Source organism: Streptopelia decaocto (assembly GCF_964273445.1).
Source record: "Streptopelia decaocto genome assembly, chromosome: 8".
In the NCBI taxonomy this organism is placed as follows: Eukaryota; Metazoa; Chordata; class Aves; order Columbiformes; family Columbidae; genus Streptopelia; species Streptopelia decaocto.
Genome location: NC_138662.1, coordinates 14,415,728 through 14,437,314, shown reverse-complemented (window position 1 = coordinate 14,437,314; position 21,587 = coordinate 14,415,728). Strand labels below are relative to the sequence as shown.

Here is a 21,587-nt window from a genome sequence, read left to right as displayed (position 1 = left end):
TTGGTAACTATTTGAGGGTCTGCCTTAAGGTATGTTGGTTAAACAGCTACCTTCACATTCACAGCCCTCACAGAGAGGAGAGCTCTGGCCAGGGGAGCAGACAACCAGGTTGGCCAGCTGATAAGCATCTCTCCAAGCAGAGGCATCCCTGCTCTGGATGGCCCATTTACAGGTCTCCCATTACCCATCCCATGGTGGCCAGACCCTGCCAGTGATGCTCTGCCTGGCGCAGGCTGCCCGCTGCTGCCTGAGCTTTGTCCTGCACAAAAAGGGCGACACTTCCCCACCTCCACAGCCAGTGAGCATTTGCAACTGCTCCAACCTGTCTCTCATTGCTGACCAGGTACAGATTCTATTACTGCAGAAGGCAAATATCCTTAGATTCAGCTAGTTCTGATAAAACTCTTTCCTGTAAAATAGCCCAAATATAATCCAAACTGCACACTGGCTGTTAACAGAAACTGCTATTTCTAAGAGTTTTTGAGAACTAGGCAGTCCTGAATAACATCCTCTGACATCTCTGTGGACTTTCACTAACTATCAGCAAAAGACAACTCAGAAAACCCAACAGCCATTATTTGATGTAAAGATCAAATACCCTTCTCAGACTAACACAGCTAGCCCTGGAAAAAAAAAAAAAATGAGCCTCCTTGAAAAGATGAGAGCTCTTGGGTAGATTATCTGGTCTTGCAATTAGGTGCTACGATCAAGATTATCCTCACCAACACCACCCAAAACTCCAAATTTAACACCCAATAACACTCAACCGCTATTGATATGCCAGCTTCAGATAAGGGTTATGGGTCATGGGAGCTGTAAAGGGCTCAAACTACTTTCTTCTCTTTCCACTCTGAAACAAAACATACCCTTAGAAAAAGTGCAAAATACATTCTCTTGGGAGGAAGAGGCCTAAAAAGACAACTATTACACCCAAAAATATTAGCATCACAAACACAGCAGTTCTAGTCACAAGGACAGAGTCATCACTGAAGACATCAACCCTGACAAGAAGAGATGTGCAAAGAAATCAAAGAGCTGAGGCACTGAGCTGTACCCAGGCAGGCAAATAATGAACTAAATTGCCTGTAGCATGACATAGCTGCAATATCCTAGAGGTTCTGACCACTTTGCAGCATTGTTCTTTCAACTCTCCCTCATTCTGGGACTTCAATCTGCAGGGCTGCAATTGTACTAAAAGCAATGTTAGAGGCGAGACCAAAAATAAACACAGCACAAGAAAAATGCAAAGCTCCTCCTCCCCACAATGTCTGGAGGGAGTTTCCTGAGTCAGTCAAACTGTTCAGTCACTTGTTTACTAGTTACTAAGTATGAATTTTCACAGCATCGTGTGTGGTTTTCACTGAAGTTTCCAAGTTAAAATCAACAGGGCTGTAATGGCGTAAGAAAACTAAACATCACTAATCCTCTCTTGAGAGACGGGATCCCTGCTGCTTCCCTGGCCACGCCGCACACTGCATTTCCAGAGCAAATACTGCATTTCCAGGTCAAATATGAAAGTACTGGAGGCAAAGATGGTTCCTTGGGTCACAAGATGAAGGGCACCAGCCCCCATAGTGACCTGCAAGGAGTCCAGCATCTCACTTGATCAATTAGATATATTAACCCCAAATAAAGAAGCTGTCACACGATGTTGAGAAGAGCTGGAATGCTTGTCCTTCCACAAAGCACCTCCCCAAAGGTCTTCCCGAGGGCCAAGAGGCATTTTGGAAAGGGGAGGTTGGCTCTTCTCCCTGTGGCACCCATGGAGGTTATAGCCATGGAGCAGCAGCCACAACAGACTTCAGAGCTATATAAAAAGCTGGCAGAAAGATTTGTTTATGAAAAGCTAAAAATTAAGTTTGACTTGAAATAGTAACAGCTCAGAGGGTCACATTCTTCTTCCATCTCTGCCTCTTCCCCCTCTGGGACCTCCTCTTTGTCCAGCAGCTTTCCCCAAATGATCTGCAAACATGGCAGAAAGTCCCCAGGAAGGAGGCAGGTAGAAATCTCTGCCTGAGGACTTGAAGGAATATGCTCACTAAGGGATGCTCAGCACTTCCTACAACACCAGACATTTTTTTCAACACCGACACTGCAGCAGAGATTGTTCCTATTTGCAGCAACTTGGTACGTCAGATACTACAGTATTTCATGAATATTTTAGGAGGTGACTTCAGGTTCATGATGTTGTCAGAAAGAAACACACACCTTCCCATTCCATGGTACACAACTCTCCATGTAGTTCTCCTTGTTCACCTCCTCTAATGCTTGAGCACGCACCAGAGGAAAATATAAGATTTCAAGCTTAGCAAACCTCCAGCCTAAACCAACATCCTGTAAAACTACGAGTTAAAGGCAGGAACACTTCACTTCCAAACCGCAAAGGCTGTAATGAGTGTGGCTTTAATTGGCTGGTACAAGAGCTGCACAGCCAGAATCAGCAGCTGGCAATGAAATCAGCCCTTCTGTGCTGCAGATTGCTAAACTTTTGCCCTTGTCTGCAATGTGGTGTGTCACGGAAGTAATTCAGTACCCATAAAAAAAATTACAAAATTATTTAAGAAAAACAAAGTGTTAGCCCAAAATTGGCAATACACAAAGTTTCTCCCACAAAAGTTTCTAGCTGTACAGGGACCTATCCCTGACCTTATAGTGATGAATTTCTACTATGTGCACATACATAACATCCTTCATTAAAAAAAATAAAAACAATAATAAAACAAACAAACAAAACTTTATATTCTAGGTATCACTTAAAACCTGGTCCTCTAGAGCTACTGATTTCAACAGCCTCAGTATATAATTAAAAATCTCATTATCAAGAATGAGAAATGAAGTTATTTGAAAAATATCAGTCCCAAATGACAGAAGTCTCTATCAAGCAACTACAGCATGTTTTCTTGCTTCATTTAACACAGTAATTCACACATACACCAAACTTCTCCTTTTACAGGTCTACAAAGCACACAGCAAGTTCTGTGATAGCTTGCATCTGATTTCAGAATATTTGGAGAAGAGATAGATTAGTAAGGAACAGGATTTTACAGCAAAGCCTCCCTTTCATATGGTGCAAAAAGCTTTGAATCTCATAAAGCCAATGTAGTAAACTTTCAAGCCAAGGTGTTACACAATGTTAGCAGGGGTGCATTGCTACCACTTGATAGAGCTAATGGAAGTTTTACAGTTTACACTTCCCTTAAAACCACCTTGTTCTTGAATGAAGAGAGGCGCACTAGGCAGAGTACAAATAAAAGTGAAAAAAAAAATAATACAAACCAAAAACCACACCAACAAGAACTTAAGGTGTTATGCATAAACATTTTTTAATCCAAAAAGCCAGGCTGACATAAATAAAAGTAGTACCCATGAGAAAAGCAAGACTATCATCCAGCAAGCAGCTGAGGAATTGCTGCTATCGCCTCTTCCCACTGTGAAATCCCGGCGCCGCACTCAGCCCACACCAGACGGCTCCTGTCCTGGCTACGGCACGGGCCAGAAACTCACATTGCCATTAGGAGTGCAGCACTCCAGACAATATGCAGAGCAGAATTTCAGCTCCTCATTTAGCTTAGTTGTAAACCACAGGCATACAGTTCATGCCTTTCCGGTTTTACCTGCAGAACTTTATTTTAAATTGGGTCTTGCCACCAGGGCTCTATATTATTGAGGTTGCTCATACGAAGAATCAGGAGTCAGAAGCTTTGGACATGTCAGGGCAAATCCCACCAAATGTAAATTGGTATAATACACAGATTTATGTTTGCTTACATGGTACTAGAAACGGAAAGGCAGTAACTCAAACTGCTGCACAGGCTTCTGACAACAGTGATGATAAGCACTGCTTTTTAAGGCTGAAAGGAGATTCTGGAGAAGGAAGATAAATCAAAAGATGGCATCTTTGAAAGGGGAGCAATGCAGTAGCTAAGCCTGAGCAGCTCCACAAACACCCATCTCTCCCCAGGAAAACAGACTTTGGTGTTATTCAGTAGGTGAGTTTTGCAACTGTTTTTATTCTAGTTAAAATTGCATGAGTGCTCATTAATTTTAATGTTGTGTGCTTTGCCATACCCATACCTAGGAACACCCTGAACCCTACAAGCGTTCACTCACTGTGTTCACAGAGCCACTGGTCCCTGCTCCCACAGCCCTGCAGTCCCCCAGAAATGGGCCGGAGGAGGACGCTGCCCTTGCTGCCATCAGACCTGACCTAGCAAATGTCCAGGAGCAGCCTCAGGCATCACATCCTCAGCCATTCACCTGCCATCGGTCACCCCGCAAAAGCCGCTACTGCCACAGTCTCAGCTGGGACAGTGAGCAAAGTGGAACAGGGCCCTTTCAAATACAGAGTCTGAGATAGACCATCCGTCTGTCCTCTCAGCTCCACGCAGAATAATGGTCTCTAACCAAATTTGGGGCTGTACTCTCCAAATATAGGCCCCTCAAACACAAAACAAAAAAATCTTGCTGGTACATTGATTATTACAAATGCTGTTGATCAGGTATCTGCACCCATGTTCTCAACTTTGCTTTTAAAAGGCATTTACTCCTACATTTTGGTGCATTCTCTTGACCCCAGATACTAAATAAGCCAAATGCATTGAGCTCGCTTCTCTCCATACAAGCAACAAGGACTTTTATTAGCACACCTCCAGTGGAATATTAACTAAATCCAGTGTCCTGCTGGGAAAAGACTGCATTTAATCTGGGTTGCCACTGGAGAGCAGGAAAGAAAAAAGGTCTTCAGAATAAATCTGGCACTATTATTAAAGGAACAGGTTAATCATCAACCACAGGCATGAAACTGTGGGAACATGACAGCAACACAGTCCTGGCTGTTGGACAAGCAGAAAACAACCCAAATACATTGCAATAGAAAAGGGACTAAAACCCTCACTTCCTTACATAAATAAAGAAGCTGGTTCTGTAATAAATATCTGTGGGGTATGTAGGATGCACTGATTTTATTAGCCAGAGATGCAACAGTCAGCAAGGCAGGCTTAATACCGTTTCTATATATATATGTGTATATATATATACGTGTGTGTATATATATACACACACGTATATATATATATACACACATATATATAATGCCTGATATCAGGGAGCTTTGCAGGGTTCAGAAATGGATCAGACATTTCTTCACATAACAATAGCCAAAGGCAGCACCTAATATTCCGCAAAAGGCAACAAACACCATAAACAAGGTATATAAATCCTCCATGCTCACAGGAATAAACTGCCTTCTGCCTAGAAGAGATCAGGACACAGGTTATTCTTACCGGTGAGTGCCAGCTTGTAACACTTTATTTTAAAACACATTATATTAACCAGTATTTCCAACAGGAAAGCAACTGAGGACAGCTCACCTGAATCTGCAGTGACACATCCTACACCAAAGAAAACAGCATCATTCTGGCACTAAGTTAATTTCCAAAAACACTCCTGAGATAAAGACATAACCTAGAGGCTTTGTAACTGTTACATTTTAAAGTAACATTTTAGAAACAAAGTAACATTGTAACAAAATGTTAAAAGGCAACTAGAGTTACCAAAAAAAAAAGTCAAAATATCGCATCAGCCCAAACCTGCCAAGAATGAAGGGATCATAGCAGATAAAAGAAAAACAATATTACAAAAAAAAGGTGGGTAAAAATAGAAGTGTCAGTATATGACATGCCTTCGAGTTATAGAAAAAGCATCTGGATTGTCCTCAAATCCCCTCCTGACTGCTGTCTAACTCAGTAACCATCCCTCTTGAGCAACAGGGCTGTCTCAAGCAGAGCAATGGGGCAATGCCGATTTCTTTTCATCTGATGCCATATGGGATAGCAAAGCACCTTCCAGTCAGAAAGAGAACAATTTGTGTCCTGTGTTTCACAGACCCAAGTGCAGCCCAAAGCCTGCCTTCCAGCCACGCTTGGAGGACACCAGTGGACATGCACGTGATCTTCTGCTCATGGACCTGCAGACAGACCCATCTCTGGAGCGACACAAAAAGACAGCTCTGCAAATTAATACACTGGTGCAATTCACTCCAGGTGAAAGGTGGAGCACAGAAAGCCTCAGCTCTGCCTGTTAAGGCTCCAGAAATATGATTCCCACCTTATTTTTGGAGCCTGCCATTTATCAAGCATTGCTAAGGAGACCCACTTCTCTTCCACACTAAGGTACTTCCCTCTTCTTTCACAAGCCCAAGTGCAATACATCCTAATGGGATACATCCCACATGGCATGCTGCTCTGTGCAGGGTCACTGGAGCATGGTGATAACTTGAATATATATGTATGTGTATATATATATATATATATTTTAAAGAGAGAGAAAAAGGCCTTTCAATTGAGCAAATTTTACCTCTACAGCAGTTACAGCCAAGTGTATGGCTCTGCATCTGGTACCTGCCTGTGTACATCCTTCTGCTGAAGTGACAGCTACAGAGCAGTAGTTGAAAACATTCAAGCAAAAGATATTTTGTCATTTTGTGAAGCATTAACACTACTCAATGCTTGACTGTTTTAAAGGGTGTTACAACTTGGCTGTGGACACAGACTTTCCAGCTTAAATTATGGATTTTTTAAAGCTCTGAACACTACTTCAGCAAAGCAAAGACCTTAGAGCATTCCTCCTCTGCTCTGCCTGTGATCCCCAAAGTCTGAACCAGGGAGATATTTGACTTTTCATGTCTAAGCTAAGGCAGCAAGAAGAGAAAAAGAGGGGGGAAAAAAAAAATCCCATTCAATAGAAAGTTGAGGGAAAAAAAAAACAACTGAGCAGCTGCATGTGAAAATTACATTAAGTCCAAAGCCACCAAGTGTGATCAGCCTTAGGACAGAGAAACAGTCAGGCAAGTGCACAAATGTCTTTCACATGTTCTGAATGGAAAGAAACTGAATTTTTTAAAGACTAACATGGAAACTGCTTCAAGCAATTTGTCATTTTCAATAGAGGTTCTGCAGTTCAAAGAGAGATTTCGACAAGTTAAACAACTTCCTACCGGAGTGGCTGCATGCAATGTTTGAACTACCTCTTGCAGTCTTCTTAGAAAAGGAATATTTCTAATTTTGCCATTCAGGAAGACTTTGAAATGTCACTGACATTTGATTTGACCAGTGAAGAGGAAATATAGAGTTGAGAGAAGGGAAAAACAATGCAAATGCCATTCTCTATTTTTTAACTTGGTTTCAAGCAATATTCACCAAGCTGCCTATTTACCTCCTAGAGGGGGAAAATTCAGACATATTTTCTGTAAACATGGCAACTTAATGTCCACCTGTATATTACAAGGCAAAATGTGAAATAGCTGAAAGAGAGCTGAGAGCATCTTTTTGCTAAACTTGAGCTAGAAACAATGTTTTTATGCCAAAAAGTTTTATGGTCCACTGCAACGCATAATAATGCTTAGGTCTCTTTTATATCAGGGATTTTAAGAAAAAATAAATATGCGATAAATATTCCCCAGTGTTTCTGCCACCAGTTCAGACAGCTATCAGCATTCAGCACTGCTGCTGTTGTGTCTGAATATGTGAAAGGTCTGTCCTTCGGAGGCCTGGAAGAAGTTTTGTTTATCGGTTGGTGATGCTAACAGGAAGGCTGCGCTCAGCTGGGGGCTCAGGGAGAGGGGACTTATCCTGACACAGCCCACAGGTCACTGGGAAGATGCTTGAGGTTTAGAAAAACAGAGCAACAGAAGCAGAGCAGCAACAAGTACATATAAAATCAGCTGTGTGGCTGTTTGTTACAGTAAAATCTACCTCTATCTGCAATCAATACAGGAAAAGAGGAACAGCAGTTTTAATTAAAGACAGCTAAGAAAGCCCCTAACTTTTTAAAGAAAAGGTTCTAATCTTCCTTGTAAGCACACAACCCCAGGCCAGCAGGGCAGGAGGTGCTGCAGGCAGCAGAAACAATTCTTGTCAAAAATAAATCAACAAATTACTATATCCAGCACCTCCTGAAATGGGTTCCAGCCAGGCAGCTGAAGGAACCTTCCCTGCCAACTCAATTGCACTGCGGAAAAATACTTGTATTCCCAGCCAGGGGCAAGATCCCATCCGGGCAGCTTCCGCCACGGCAGACGCTGTACAGAATGAGAGAAGAATACTGAAAATAAAAGTTAACTGTGACAAGCCAGTTTGGGGGCCAGGGTTTCCTCGTTTTCCCCAGCATCCTCAGGAGAGAGCAGGCAGCGCCGTTCCAGCAAGAGGCAATGACAACCCACCCGCTCGCTCTCGGGATTCAAACTGGCACAAAGCACAGGGTACGGATGACCAGGCTGAGTTACACGCCAGCCACACTAAATCAATTTGAAACAGATTTTGGTTAATCCACTCCAACCTTTTAACGGCAATTTGGTCTTTGGGATTGTGACAACTTGCCCGGCTTTTAGGCAAACAGCAATTTCCACACTGGTTTAGGCAAGCCTCAGCACCGATTATTAGCATCTTTTAAATACAGACAGAAAAAGCCCTCTGCGATGTGTTACGTTAGCACATGCTTAAATCATTCTCACATTTACTGGGGCTTTTCTCATGTCTAACAGCTTCAGGAGATCCAAATTTACACACTAAGTGCTTACCAGTCTGCAATGTGACCAAGATATCCTACCCCAGAGCAGAACTATGTGGAGAAAAGAGGAAAAAAAGAGACTCTATTTAGCTCCTGGAAAAACTAGTGTGTGTGTATTTCCAGTATCAACTAATACAACTGGAAAATTGGCAACATAAAAGAAAAATAAATGGAAAAGCCACCTTCGATAGTCCCTAGGTCATCTCTTCTGCAGATAAAAATTTCAGCCTTTGGCATATTTTACAAGCACACAGTAAAAAACTTACAGGGTGTTTTTAAATTGAAAGATTGTTGTGGCAAACCTCCACCTGAGCAGGACAGCCGGGCAATGCAGAAGGGAGCTGCTTCAACTAAGCAGTTTGTCTGTTTCCCATTTTAATGCAGATCTGGGAAGAGCCCCACAGCACTGGGGAGCTGAGATTTGTGGGTCTCTTTTGGGGGTTCCCCGCTCCAAACATCAGTTGGGGTCTTTTTAGATCTTGTTCTTCTTCCCCAAAGCATCCAGGCAGAAGCAACTCTCCTGAGTTCATGTGCTGTCTGGCACAAGAGGGGACCCAAACTTCATCAGGCTTGAAAGATGCCATCATGGATCCATGTATTTCCCACTCCTCCCACCTTCAGAAAGGAATGCCTTTCTGTTAAAGAGTAACTGCCATCTGATTCTGCAATGAGGGAGCTAAATGCCACTTTATTGCCTTTAAAATGCCAGATACCTGCGTGCACAGTGAAACTGGGCACCTTTCCGAGGTAACGTTTATAGGTGCGCGCTAGTTTCCCCTCCTGCACTCTCAAAATGACTCAAAGGGACCAGACAAAGGTCTAGACAGCAGCTGCCCCCAGAAATTTGTCAGGAAAAGGGAATCTGGATCTCCTTCAGAAGCCATATCGCAAAACCCACTTAAAAAGCAAGAGAGGTTTCATGAACGAGCTGTCTTTCAAAACCATCGTGTTCCTTCAGATAATTTACAGGACAAGTATCGCTAAAACGGTTTTACCACAGGAACACCATAGAAGTGAATTTAAATGTTTTTTTCAGGATCAGAGGCTGCCCATGCATCTCATGATGAGACAATGGGCACAGGAACCATTCTCAGCCATAATGGTGGTGGTTTCATAGTCTTCAGCTTGCAAATAGTTGTGCCAATAACTAATTTTGCTACTTATGGCAAAATCTATGGCACTGGCTCTTTAACAGCCTGAGCTGCCAAAGTCATAGGATTTGAATGGGAGGAAAAGAAAAACAAAAAGTAAATAGAGAGAGAGAGAGGTAAGATGAGATTCCGGAACTCTTCATTGAAGCAGTGTTTGACCATATGAATGCTAAAGTGAAAAAAATAAATATATATATATATATATATATTCACATGCACACATCAGTGACGTGCTCCAAGAGCCTCACCCAAGAATTCAAAGTATTCTGATAGGTGACACACAATATTTTCACAAGCTCTTCCTCTTAGGCTGGGTGTAGGCTCTACATGGATATAAAACATTCCCTTATATGTAACCTCTCCAAGCAGCCAACCCTTGGACCAGCACAGCTCTGGTGTCCTCAATGCCCTGCCTGGATTTTGCCCAGAGCAGTTCCGCACCTTCCATAGAAAGCCAGACAGACAATTATTGAGAGTTTAATTGCCTCAATCCACATGTAGTAAACAAAGTTTCCTGCCACATGAAAGATTTATATAGACCATGGTTAAATTCAGAGAAAAATACCTCCATGTGACACCAGGTGAATCTCAGCCTGTCAATACATTGTCGTTTACCAAAAACAAACAAACAAACAAACAAAAGGTAATGCAGCTATGGTAAATGTAGAAAAGTGTTTGTCAGCTAAGATCTCCATTTGGAAACGGTCTGATTAATAATAGCAGATAGTAGGTGACATGGAGGACTGGAAGACTCCATAGCGCATACTTTACAAAAGTTGACAAAACACTATATACCATTGCTAAACAAGTTTAGTATTTGCACATAAAATAAACATACAAAGTTTGCTAGGGTATGGGCAAAGACAAACTAACAACAACAACAAAAAAGCCATCCTTTCCCAATATAAAACAACTTGCTGATTTTCTTCAAAAACAACCAAATGCAAGTGCCCCACTGTGAACCAGCAGAGCCTTGGGCTGTGCTCATGCAGCCAGGCTGCTGCTGCTCACCACGACCAGCGCACATTAACAAGACATTCTATATTAGTCACTTCATTGTTTAAGGAAAAATGCATACCAGGGAAAAGAAAAGGACACGATTCATTGTTTTACATCAAACTAATCCCCCTTTCACCCTTAGGACAGGGAGAGAACAAAGCCTGGGCTGGACCGGTGGTTGCCAAAGCCCCACCAGGCGTCCTGTCCCGCAGGGCCTTTGCCAAGCACCAGTGCCAGCACTGCAAAGGGGGGACTAGACAGTGTCCCCAAACCCAGCCAAGCCACATTCTTCTCTCCAGGCTCACTGGGCAGCAGGCACCCCAGGCTGCGCTGTGCCAGGCGTCCTCGGCCGTCCCCACGCTGGGCAGGAGACACGCAGGCTGCAGCCTGGAGGAACACCAGCTATTTTAGGCATCATGTCCTAACAGGATATTCAACGACAAAGTTGTATCCTATATTATTATACATCATTGTAGGCATTTAGGGCTCCCCGAAGAAGAGCATGTTGGTCTAGACTGCTCTGTCATCAGCTGGTCCTGCAGAAAGCACTCGGCTACCTCTGCTTTTAGAGATGGCCTCAGCATCAGTAACAAACCCAGCAGTGAACAGAGAAATCTTTCCTGAACCTGATGCGTTTGTTATCTCTCACACAGCTCCTGCTGCTCTTCCCGCCCCTCTCCTCCAGCCACCCCTGGTTCCAGCAAGGCTCCAGTGAACTGCTCCTCTGCAGGTCCCAGCCCCAGGAGGATCCTCTTGTACCCCTGCCACTTATATTGCTAATTAGGAATCTGCAGGCACCTTTGGGGAAGGAGAACAGGCATCTTCTCTGCTGTCTTTTGAAGTCTTTTCAATTATTCTGCAGCCCAGGTCCTCACCTGCCCAGTTCAGCCTGTTTGGGAGGTAACTTTCCCCTCTCTCTCTCATGCATCCAAAATACATCTGCGTCTGTCATCGGTTTGGACTAACACCCACTTAGCACAGGATCATCTGCTTCACTGGAATAGGAGAAGTTGAACATCAAAGTTTTGGGTTTTTTTTTTTTTAAGTACACTATCTGCACAGCTTTGTTTGTGTTGAGGGAGTGGCTGGATTTTAGGCAGCTTCTTTTTCAAAGGCTTTTTGTTAATAACTAAATGAAAATCCCAGAGTCGAGGTTTTCGCCTTAAAAAACAAGTCCCTGTGATTAAGGATATGAAGAAAGAAAAGTCGGTCTCTACCCAACCTAATTGTACTGAGGCACTGACTTCAGGGCTTCAAAATTACAGATGTATAATCCAAGACAATGAACTCTTTAGTCAAGGACTAGCAAACCATGCAAAATTGATTCCTTATTCAAATGCCTTCCAATTGTAAGGGCATCTGTTCCACTTTGCAAGTCATCCCAAAGGCTTTGTTTGTTTTGTTTTCTTTTTTCTCCTGTTCCATTATGAAGACAGGGTGGTTTGCATTATTTTCACACTATGTAATAAGCACTATTGTTTAGTCTAATAGGGGACAATCAGTGAAATCCAATAAATATTTTTACCTTATTTTTCTTTTAAGTTATGACACAAGCCCTCTCAGATATAAAAACAGGAACTATTCTTAATCAAAAGCCAAGTCTGTAAAAATGTAACCAAAACGTCAGGACCTAAAGAAAAAAACTACTTTGTTTCTCCAAGGTCTGCTAGGGGCGGTGAAAAAAAAAAAAAAGGCTTAAATAATATTACTAACACAAAATAGTTCAGCACAAATGATGCCAAAGTCAGGACTGCAGACCAGCAGAGAGAGCAGTGCCATCATTCCAGCCCATAGCAGTGAAATAGCTCTGGAAACCATTTAAAATGTCACAGGAGGGAGGATGGATGGAGTGTCTGACCTTTGGAAACTGAAGGGTGGATCTCAACAAAAATATCCCAGCTAACCTGAGCCACGCTGCTCCTGCAGGACCAAGATGCTGGTCTGTTTATTTGGTGTAATGGAAAAGCAAAAAAGCAAAATAAAGAAAAATAAAAATCTAAATCTGCCAACATACCAGCCCAAAGTAAAAGCTGCCAAGCTGCTCTGGAAACAGGCAGCCACAGCTCTCTTATCAGATCAGTAGAAAACAAACTCTGGCAAATAGCCCAGGCTTAGGTTTATTTCCCAACACCAGATCTTTGCGGGGAACCCCAAACTTAAACCAACAAATGCACTGAATATGTGGGTCTCATGGGGCTGCCAGCTCTAGCAGGACACGGAGCCTCACCTGTCAAACCAGCGCAGCAGCTGAGCCAAAGCAAATCGCACGAGACTGAAACATGAACTGAGAAAACAAAATCTCAAGTGTCAAGAGAGACAGAGAAAATGATGATAGCGGTGGAAATTATATTTCTGCAGGAACTGTTCTTGCATGCTCAGCAGCACTGTCACTCAGCCCTGAAAAGCTGCTGTTTTCTCCGTCCTGCAAGCGGTGCCTCTGGTGACAGGGCAACAGGAGCGGATAGGATCTTCATACATCACAGCGAGTCGACCCATCCCTATGCCCTTGGTGCAAACAGGTCACTTAATACTCAGTTCCTAAAAGGCAAAACAATGTTTTTTCCACAGCTGAGCTAGAAAAAAAAAAAGAAGAAACACAGACTGAAAGGATCCTGAATTTTGCTGCTCCAGGAGTCGGGATGAGGAGCTGAGATGGGATGGAGAGGTGTGAGTATCAGCCCTCTGAGTACCACTGATTGCTCATGGTAAGATCACTGTCTTCAGCTCTTTTTTCATCTCAAACTCGTCGTAGTCCTCCTATAAATTTGTGGCACATGCTCATACAGAACCAGTACTCCGTGCTTTTCACCAAGAAATTTAAGTCACTTGCAGCAAACAAAGATCAAAACCCCTATGCCTTGATTTATGCATTCCACTCAAAGTCAGAGGAAGTGTAAAAAAAACCTGCAACACCTGAAATAACTAGCAAGCATAGCTTGTGTCTGGATGAGAGTAAAGGAATGTAAATAACAAACTCGGTCAAATTATTTTTAAAAACCTCAACAGAGGTCCCAAGGATCCCACCCTTGCCCACATCTCACACCTTGTAATGCGACAGAAAGAGCCCCTAAGGCAGCAGCATCTTCTCAGTTACCTCCAAGCTGAGGATGCTAAAATCTAACAAATGAGGAACGTGTTGGCCCAAACCATCAGTTCTGCACAGCCAGGCAAGTGCTACTCAGAAAATCTTTACATCTTAATGTAGTTGCCCTTGGCAAACGTGTTCCTTGTGCAGGTACACAGTGCCAAAGGAGCAGGGTACTTCTCAGGCATCAGATAGAGAAAGAGATACAGAAACAGCAGAGAGAGCTCCATGCATGATTGCAGCCTGAACCAGAGGAACATGACAATACCAAACATGGGAATACAATGAGCTACTGATGGTTTGGCTTTCAAACCTGTTAAAAGAAGTTCCTGCATTTCTAACAAGATACATGGAAGTTTAATCTTAAATCCCACAATGGCAGGTCAATAATTCACTCATGCAGGAGTTGTAACTTGGCCTTAAAAAGTAAACAGAAACAGCAGGCAGGATGGTGTTAACATCTTATTTTGCAATGTTGAATGACTGCTCATAATTAGAATATAATTGTGATTTAATTGCTCTGTGACCTGACCGGCCATAAAGAGGGAGCCTGGAGTCCCATCTCAATGGGTGTAAATATTAAACTTATTGTGGAAAACATAATCCCATTTCATGCCACTAAAAGGATCACATTAATTCCTGAAATTTTTGGTAACAGCAAAGATGTGGCACTTGGGCTCTAATGTCCATCTCTGGATGCTACCTCATGGCTCCGGAGAGGATGGATGAACTGGTTTGCCACAAGTAGGATCAACTTCTAAATCCTGACAAGTACTGCACTGCAAGTTAAGGCATAGTAAAGACAAGGTCTTCATCACAGCATTTAGTACACAGACATACACGTCATGACTACTAAATGCAATACTACTCTAAAGATTACTGATTTGTAGAAAAATGTATTAGAAGTAATGCAAAAAAGAGATTCTGCCTTTTTTTTATTTCATGTAGTGACTAGCCCTGCACAAGGCTTCTCCCAGTGGGTCAGTGTTGAAAACAGGCCTTATAAATCTAAAACGCATGAATGTCACCCAAATGTTCGGATGGCAAATCTTTCCCTCCACTTGAAATCCACGTGGGTCCTAAAAGAATTTGGGTCAAATGGAAAAACAACATACAGAATTTACCATGCAAGTGACTGGCGCTCAGCTATGCAAGGACTAAAGGAAAATGCTCCCTGGAGCTCGTGCATGAGGCTGCGGAAGCAAACTAAGAACAGGCAGAGCTCGCTCTCTGCACAGCTTTCCCTGGGCTGGCCCAGGGTGGCAGCTGCCTGCACAGAAACCCAGCGTCAGCTCCGCTGCAGCTCAGGGAGGCACCGCCGACCTAGCGTGGGATGTTCAATGTCACCCACTAACAAAGTGACACTCTGCTTACCAGTGTTTGCCAGACTACTGAACACACACAAGTTTACAGATGCGTCATTTTTATTTTTAATGTTCTACAAAAAAAAAAAAAAAAAAATCCAAGACAGCAATTCTCTCACGAGCTCTCAGAAAATGAAAGAAAAAGGTCCAAATGCCAGCTCATGCAAACTCTTTGAAAGAAGCTGGTTTTGTTCACATTAGTACATGTAACTAATTTCAACATCGCATGATCGCTTCGTGTAACAAATGCAAGTCTGACATTGAAGCGCTGAGTCACTGCACCATATTTCAGAATTTATCTTAGGGTCAAGTTAATGTTTGAAAAGAAACAAATGCAGCTGATAGCACTGGGTAAACAGTGACGGTTTCTGTTTGGGATCACGCCTGCTCCTGCTTGCCCTGAGTAGGGCAAAGAGAAAAAAACCCACAAACCTACAATTCCTCCCTACTGTGAGATCATCCCAGCTGTAAAGCACTATGAAAATCTTTAATTGCATAAATTCAGCACCTCCTGCCTTCAAAGCAATTGGTCATTTAGAGTTTGGAATCCTGAGACTTTTTAGGGAACTGAGAACAAAAAAAAAGCCCACAATTTAAAAATAAGTGTACAAACATATTAACTTTGACAGTTTCCCATACCAACTGCTTGGCTTAGTATGACTTGGCACAGGTCGGCTAAACAAGGAGAAAAAAAAACTTAAAGGCCACAATCTGAATCTCACTGAGTGTGTCGATCTGTCACTGAGGGAGGAAGAAAACCCAGATACCTTGCCTTAAACAAAATGCGGTCAATTTTTTATAGATACAGCCTTGCTTCTTCCCCCGTGAATAACAGGGGATGATAAACTTCTGTTCTGTTGTGCTGGACTCTCTTAATTGAGATACATAAGAAGAAATAGTATGCCCAATTTTGTTTTATCCGAGTGAATCATATATTATCAATTTATCCAAGTGAGCTATTTTGACAAACATGAAATGTATTCAAGGAAGGTACAATATTCACAATACAGCTTAGAAATCATAATGTTAAGGCAATGCCAGCTTTAAACAAGAATACATGACCATCACTCCTGTAATTCAATCTATTAATTCTATACTCTCAGACCAAGTAATAATAAAAAATGCATTTATTAACTCCACAGGAGTTAATTGCCCATTTCATCAGAATTTAGGCACAGATGTAAGATGGAAACAGTCAGTCATAAAAGCACTACATGTTAACTGAGGTTTTTTTTCCACACATTTGACAGTTCTGAAAGTTACTGAGATATATGGCAGCAGACTCTTCCTGAGATACATGGCAGCAGATTCTTCCTGAGATACATGGCAGCAGATTCTTCCTCTATCTCTCTCTACAAAACAGGCAGCTATAGTGGTACATTTCTTTGCCTCAAACATAATACCAAAAAAGGGTCCATATGGGGAAAAGAAAGGAAAATCTTCATTAAAGTTTAGTTTTTCTCACAGGTTAAGCGAAGGACTAAGAAATCCCACATGAGCAGTATTAAATATCGTTATTCCAATTGAGTGAATTTAGGTAGGTTCCCCCTTTTTGTACTTTGTGGGAACCTACTCAAACTCACAAAAGCAAGAACAAAATACTGCATGTAGACCTGCAAACCTATAAAACCTAGTTCAATGATAAATCCCATGCATAGACTATTCCACCTATGTTTCACATCCCAGTCCCTTGTCTTCCACTAAGTGCAAGGTCAGAACAGTTATTTTCTCTGCTCATGCCTGCAGATGACTGACTTATTTATAGTAAATTTCCTGTTTTTCCAGCCTTGTAAATGTCAAACGAAATAGACAAGGCAATAAAACGTATACCTTTCCAGGCTAATATTGCCCTAGCACTTCAGCACCAGTTGATTAGGCACTAAGAACTGCAAAAAGGAGGAGAATCATAGTTAAAATGTTATTACAATCTTATCTTCACACTCCTTCACTCTCTGCTCTAGTGCCACACACCGCCTGTTGAATGGCAGTTGCCATCCCCATAATGAGATTTTTAATCAACAGAAAAGAAATGTATTTTAATTAAAACACTCTACTTTTCTACACTTATGATCCTGATCCATGAGGGAGTTCCCTGTTCTGTGCAGAGGAGTGTGCAGTTACCAGGCTGTCACTGAGTGGCACAGGGAGCTGCCTTCCAGCCCACAAAAATATTTAACTATTTTAAAAATATATAAATGTATATTCTACATTCCCATTTAATAAAGCATTTTAAAAAAAATAAAATACAGGGCGGGGCGGGAGGGAAGGAAACTGCAGTCCCATAGTAACCAGGGACTTGGTTCTCACTTCTGAATGAGTATGGTCCAAGGTTCAAGTGCCTGCCCTGACTCCAAGCTGGGTTTTGAACCTTTTTCACCCAGTTTCCAGGTAAACCCAACCAGTATGCTGAAACTCAGCTCTCACCCCTTCTTTTGACCATACCCAGGAGCTGAGACACATTTACCACTGAAGTCTGTCATTTCTGGTATATTCCCATGACATGTTTCTATTTAGATTAACTAGTGTTTCCAAAACAACCAAAAGTTTAATGACAAATTGCTTGGTTGGGAAGGAGTTTTATAAACACCTCTCTTAATTTACCAACACTGATCACATTGCAACATCAGAAGCTGTATTTTAACACTCCTGCTAAAACAATCAGTATGAAGAAAAAAAAAAAAAGCTGCCTAATTTCCTCATACTTTTCTCCACACTTTTCTTGCCCTCCCACCTGGGCAGGCTCAGTTTCCCTCCCCACTCCTCAGTGAAGCTGAGAAAATGCAGCAGGGAAAATGTGCATTGGTAAAGAAAACTGGTTGTGTTGGAGTTCGACACTGTTTGCTAGAATATTTCTGCTGGCTCTTGGAAATCACTAACAAGTAGCTGTGCTTCGGGACATCGGCTCCCAGGCAGGTTTGAGCTGGCATTAGCTCTGTGGGAGGGGAGCAGGTGGCAGAGGGGATTGCACAGCCCAGTCATGGCTCAGCTCCTCTCTGACACCCCATCGCTGCGATCTGCTCCAGCTCCGGAGGTTTGAAGGATGACTGTGAAACAAGTGCCTGCAGCCCTCCAGCTCTGCTCATGGGTGAGACCAGGGGTGAGACTTCAGGTGACAGTTCTGCCAGCTGGCCATGAATCTTGTCTTCAGTGACCAGCTGGGTTGAACCAGCTACAGAATAAAAACCCTCTTGCACCACCAGCTACAGCAAAACCCTCAACTTTGGGATGTATACATGTCTGGATGACAAATAAACTTTCCCCTAAGGAATCTCTTGGGTGATAGGAAGAAAACTTCCCTTCCTTCCTCCCACTGGAACTGACCCTGGGGTGCTTCTCCACCCTGCACATCTCCAGGTGTTCAGCTGCAGCCCTGCTCATCCTGCCCATACAACCAACCCCAGAGCAGCTGTGGCAACACTAACAGTTTCCTGGCACTAAACTCAAGTCCTGTCCTGGAAATTACAAGTCCATTAGCCAGGCCTGTTACACTAACCTGTTGAGTGACTGTTACGTGTACACGGATGTGAAGTGTTTTGGTTTCTTTTTTTTTTTTTTTTCAATCTCGCATGAGAGGACTCTTCCTATCCTCTTCCCCAGCCAAATGAGAGGGCTACCTGCGCATGCCTTCACCTGTGCATAGCAGGGCTGGGAGCACGGATGTGGGCAAATCAGGGAAAAAAAAAAAAAAGGCAAACTCGAGCTGACTTTCAGCCAGAGAGAGGAACTGCCCTGGCAAGAGGGTCACAGCTTTTCCCTTCCCAAGGCAGACAGCCGGTAATAACATGCTGCACTTTTTGAACAAGACTCCAGTTATCCCCCAGCAATGCGGCTGCTCGAAAGGATGCTCAGCTGCTGGAGGAGGAAATCTCTGCCACATTCCCCCAGCTGCGGGTCTGCCTTGGCCGCTCCAGGGGTCAGTCCCGGACCCAGGGTTCCCTCCCAACACCCGTGGGTGCCCCCGCAGGGAGCACTGGAGGCTCCGCGGTACCTTCGGGAAAGTCTCACGCAACTGCTCGCGGTGCATAGCGCAGGCCAGAAAACTGCAGGGAGACTCCAGACTGAGTCCGGACGATAAGGTGCCCGTGCAGAAGTGCACACGGTAAAAGTGCAAATGTTCCCATCTCACTTCTGTACCACATCTCGCCCTTGGCCACCCGGCACCCTCGGAGGTGCCCTCCGCCTCCCCCGCAGCCCCGTGAGCAGCGCGGAGTGGGTCCCCCCGCGTCCCCGCTCGCACCTTGTCGGACGGCTTTCACCACGATGGGGTCCTTGCAGCTCCGGATCACTTCCAGCACGTCGTAGCGCGGCAGCCCCGAGACGCGGACCCCCTGCACCTCCAGCAGCAGCTCCCCTTCGCTCAGCGCTGCCTCGCCGTCCCCCACCACCGCGCCCGCGTAGGGGAACTCGCCGTGCTCCGCGCCGCCGAGCAGGACGAAGCCCAGCTGCCCGCCGGGCCCGCGGGTGAGCGAGCACTGCCGCACCCGGCTGGCCCAGTGGTTCTTCTTCTGGACGACGCGCGACATGGTGCTGCGCGGCTCTCCGCGCCCGCGGGAGCGCGATAAGCAGGTGCGCAGGGGGCGCCGACCGGCTGCCTCATAGACCGCGCCGCCGGTCCGGGGCCCCTCAAGCCATCACCACCGGCGCCGCGCCCCGCTCCGGCCGCGCTCGGCCCGCATGGCTCCGCGCCCGCGGAGGGCGCGCGCCCGCCCGCCTCTCGCCGTCCCTCTCCCGTGTATTAAAAAAAATTAAAAAAAAAGAAAAAAGGAAAGAAAAAACAAAAACGCTGAAAAAGCAAATCCGGCTGGTCCTCGCCTTCCCGCGCTGCTGCTCTGTTTTGCTGCCCCTCTCCGCGGGCGCTGCGCGGGGCGCGGAGGCGGCGCGCGGCGCCTTTAAGGCAATACAAAGACCCGTTTGTTTTGTTACACTTCGGTCCGTCCCGCTCCGCCGCGCTCCGCGCCGCCGGCGCAGGCGCCCTCGCACACCCCGCCCCGGCCCGGCCCCCGCCCGCCTCCCCGCCCCCGGCACGGCCCGGCCCGGCCCGCCCCCCCCGCGCCACACGTGCGAGCCCCGGTCCCTCCCCGGTAGCCCCGGCCGCGGGGCCGGTGCGTGACCCGGTTGGAAGGGCCCCGCTCTCACGAAGAACTTTTCCGAAAGGGAAAGTGGGTGCCTGCGGCTGTGCCCCTCGGGCGGGGCTTGGGCGAAACTCCCCAGCAGAAATAACTCAGCTCTGGGAAGGGGCTGAGGGGCACAGAGGGGTCTTCACCACACACGGCTCCGGTGGTTGCTCCTGGAAAAGTTCGGCCCCTGAAGATATTAATGTTTTGGGGGAGAGCAAGGGTAATCCCTTGTTTTCCCAGGAGGATTTCTAGGATTTTGCAAGTTGCAAACCTCTGCAATCACTGCTCACCTGTGCTTTCCAGGGGTTTGGTACAGGAGAGAACACAATGAGGCAGAAGTGCCAAGGAAAAACTTGCACAAGCCTGTAATTAAAATAGTATCAAAGAGCTTGCAAAAGGATGAGTTAAAGCTGTGCTTGTATCCTTGATTCTCCACTTCTTAGTCTCCAAGTGCTCAAATTTGCTGCTAATAATGTTCTCGTGTTTTATTTTCCCCATATATTCATTTAGAAGCTGGACAGACCTACAGTGAGGTCTGTCTGCTAGGGAATGCGACATGCATCCATTTATTTGCCCTTGACCACAACTCTTCAAAGTTACCCAGAACTGGTGCAAAACTCGAAAGGGGAAAATAAGTAAGTGTGCACGTACCAGCTGTCCCTTCCAGGTCATGCTCTGTGCTTTCAAACCTGAAAGCCAGGCCTCATTTTGAGCAGTCTTATGCATGACCGAACCCCTTCCAGCAAGGAATTCAGTTGTCAGATATGTGTGTGTCCTATTTTGCTGCTAATCGGGACTGAGAAGTGACACAGGGAAACAAAGAGCCTGGTCTCCCTCCCTGCACTGCCCTAACGTGTGCTGTGCCGCTACAGCCCGCAGACTTCTGCTGCTGCCCGTGTTGCTCTCTTATCTCACATCTTTTCAAGCCATGCGTGTACCGAAACAATCTGTGATGCCGGAGAGCTGGCAGGCTCAGGAAGCCAGTGCGCAATAGCTGGGGATGGAGTTCAGCCTAAGTCCTCTGGTGCTCTGATCAGCCAGGCATAGCTCTCAGACCTTCAGGGGGTGACAGGGGTACCTTCCTTGCCCTTGCATCTGTCCTAGAAGTATGGAAGCCTTGTCCTTCCCTCACAGTCTGCATCCCCACCACTTTCTTTCCCCCAGCCGAGATCTCTCAGATGGCTATTTTGTAAAATCCCCATCGCTGCCGGTGCTGCTCTGCAGCTGCAGAAGTTGCCGTCTGTGGCCCAAGTGGCACGGCCACCTCCAGGCAAGGGAGCACTTTGCCCAATGTCATGTACCACAG

The 21,587-nt window shown here is 44.9% G+C and overlaps 1 protein-coding gene across 17 annotated transcripts in view; it reads right to left on the bottom strand.

Annotated features, from left to right (window-relative positions):
* The window catches only part of MAGI1 (membrane associated guanylate kinase, WW and PDZ domain containing 1), a 341,410-nt gene extending 321,308 nt beyond the window's left edge, over nucleotides 1-20,102 (bottom strand). For all 17 annotated transcript variants that reach the window (XM_082060139.1, XM_082060151.1, XM_082060150.1 and 14 more), the window contains exon 1: nucleotides 19,402-20,102. In XM_082060139.1, the coding sequence (XP_081916265.1) occupies nucleotides 19,402-19,687 (286 nt within the window). In that variant the 5' untranslated portion in view covers nucleotides 19,688-20,102. The remainder of the gene's footprint in view (nucleotides 1-19,401) is intronic.
* Between the last annotated feature and the right edge of the window lie 1,485 nt (nucleotides 20,103-21,587).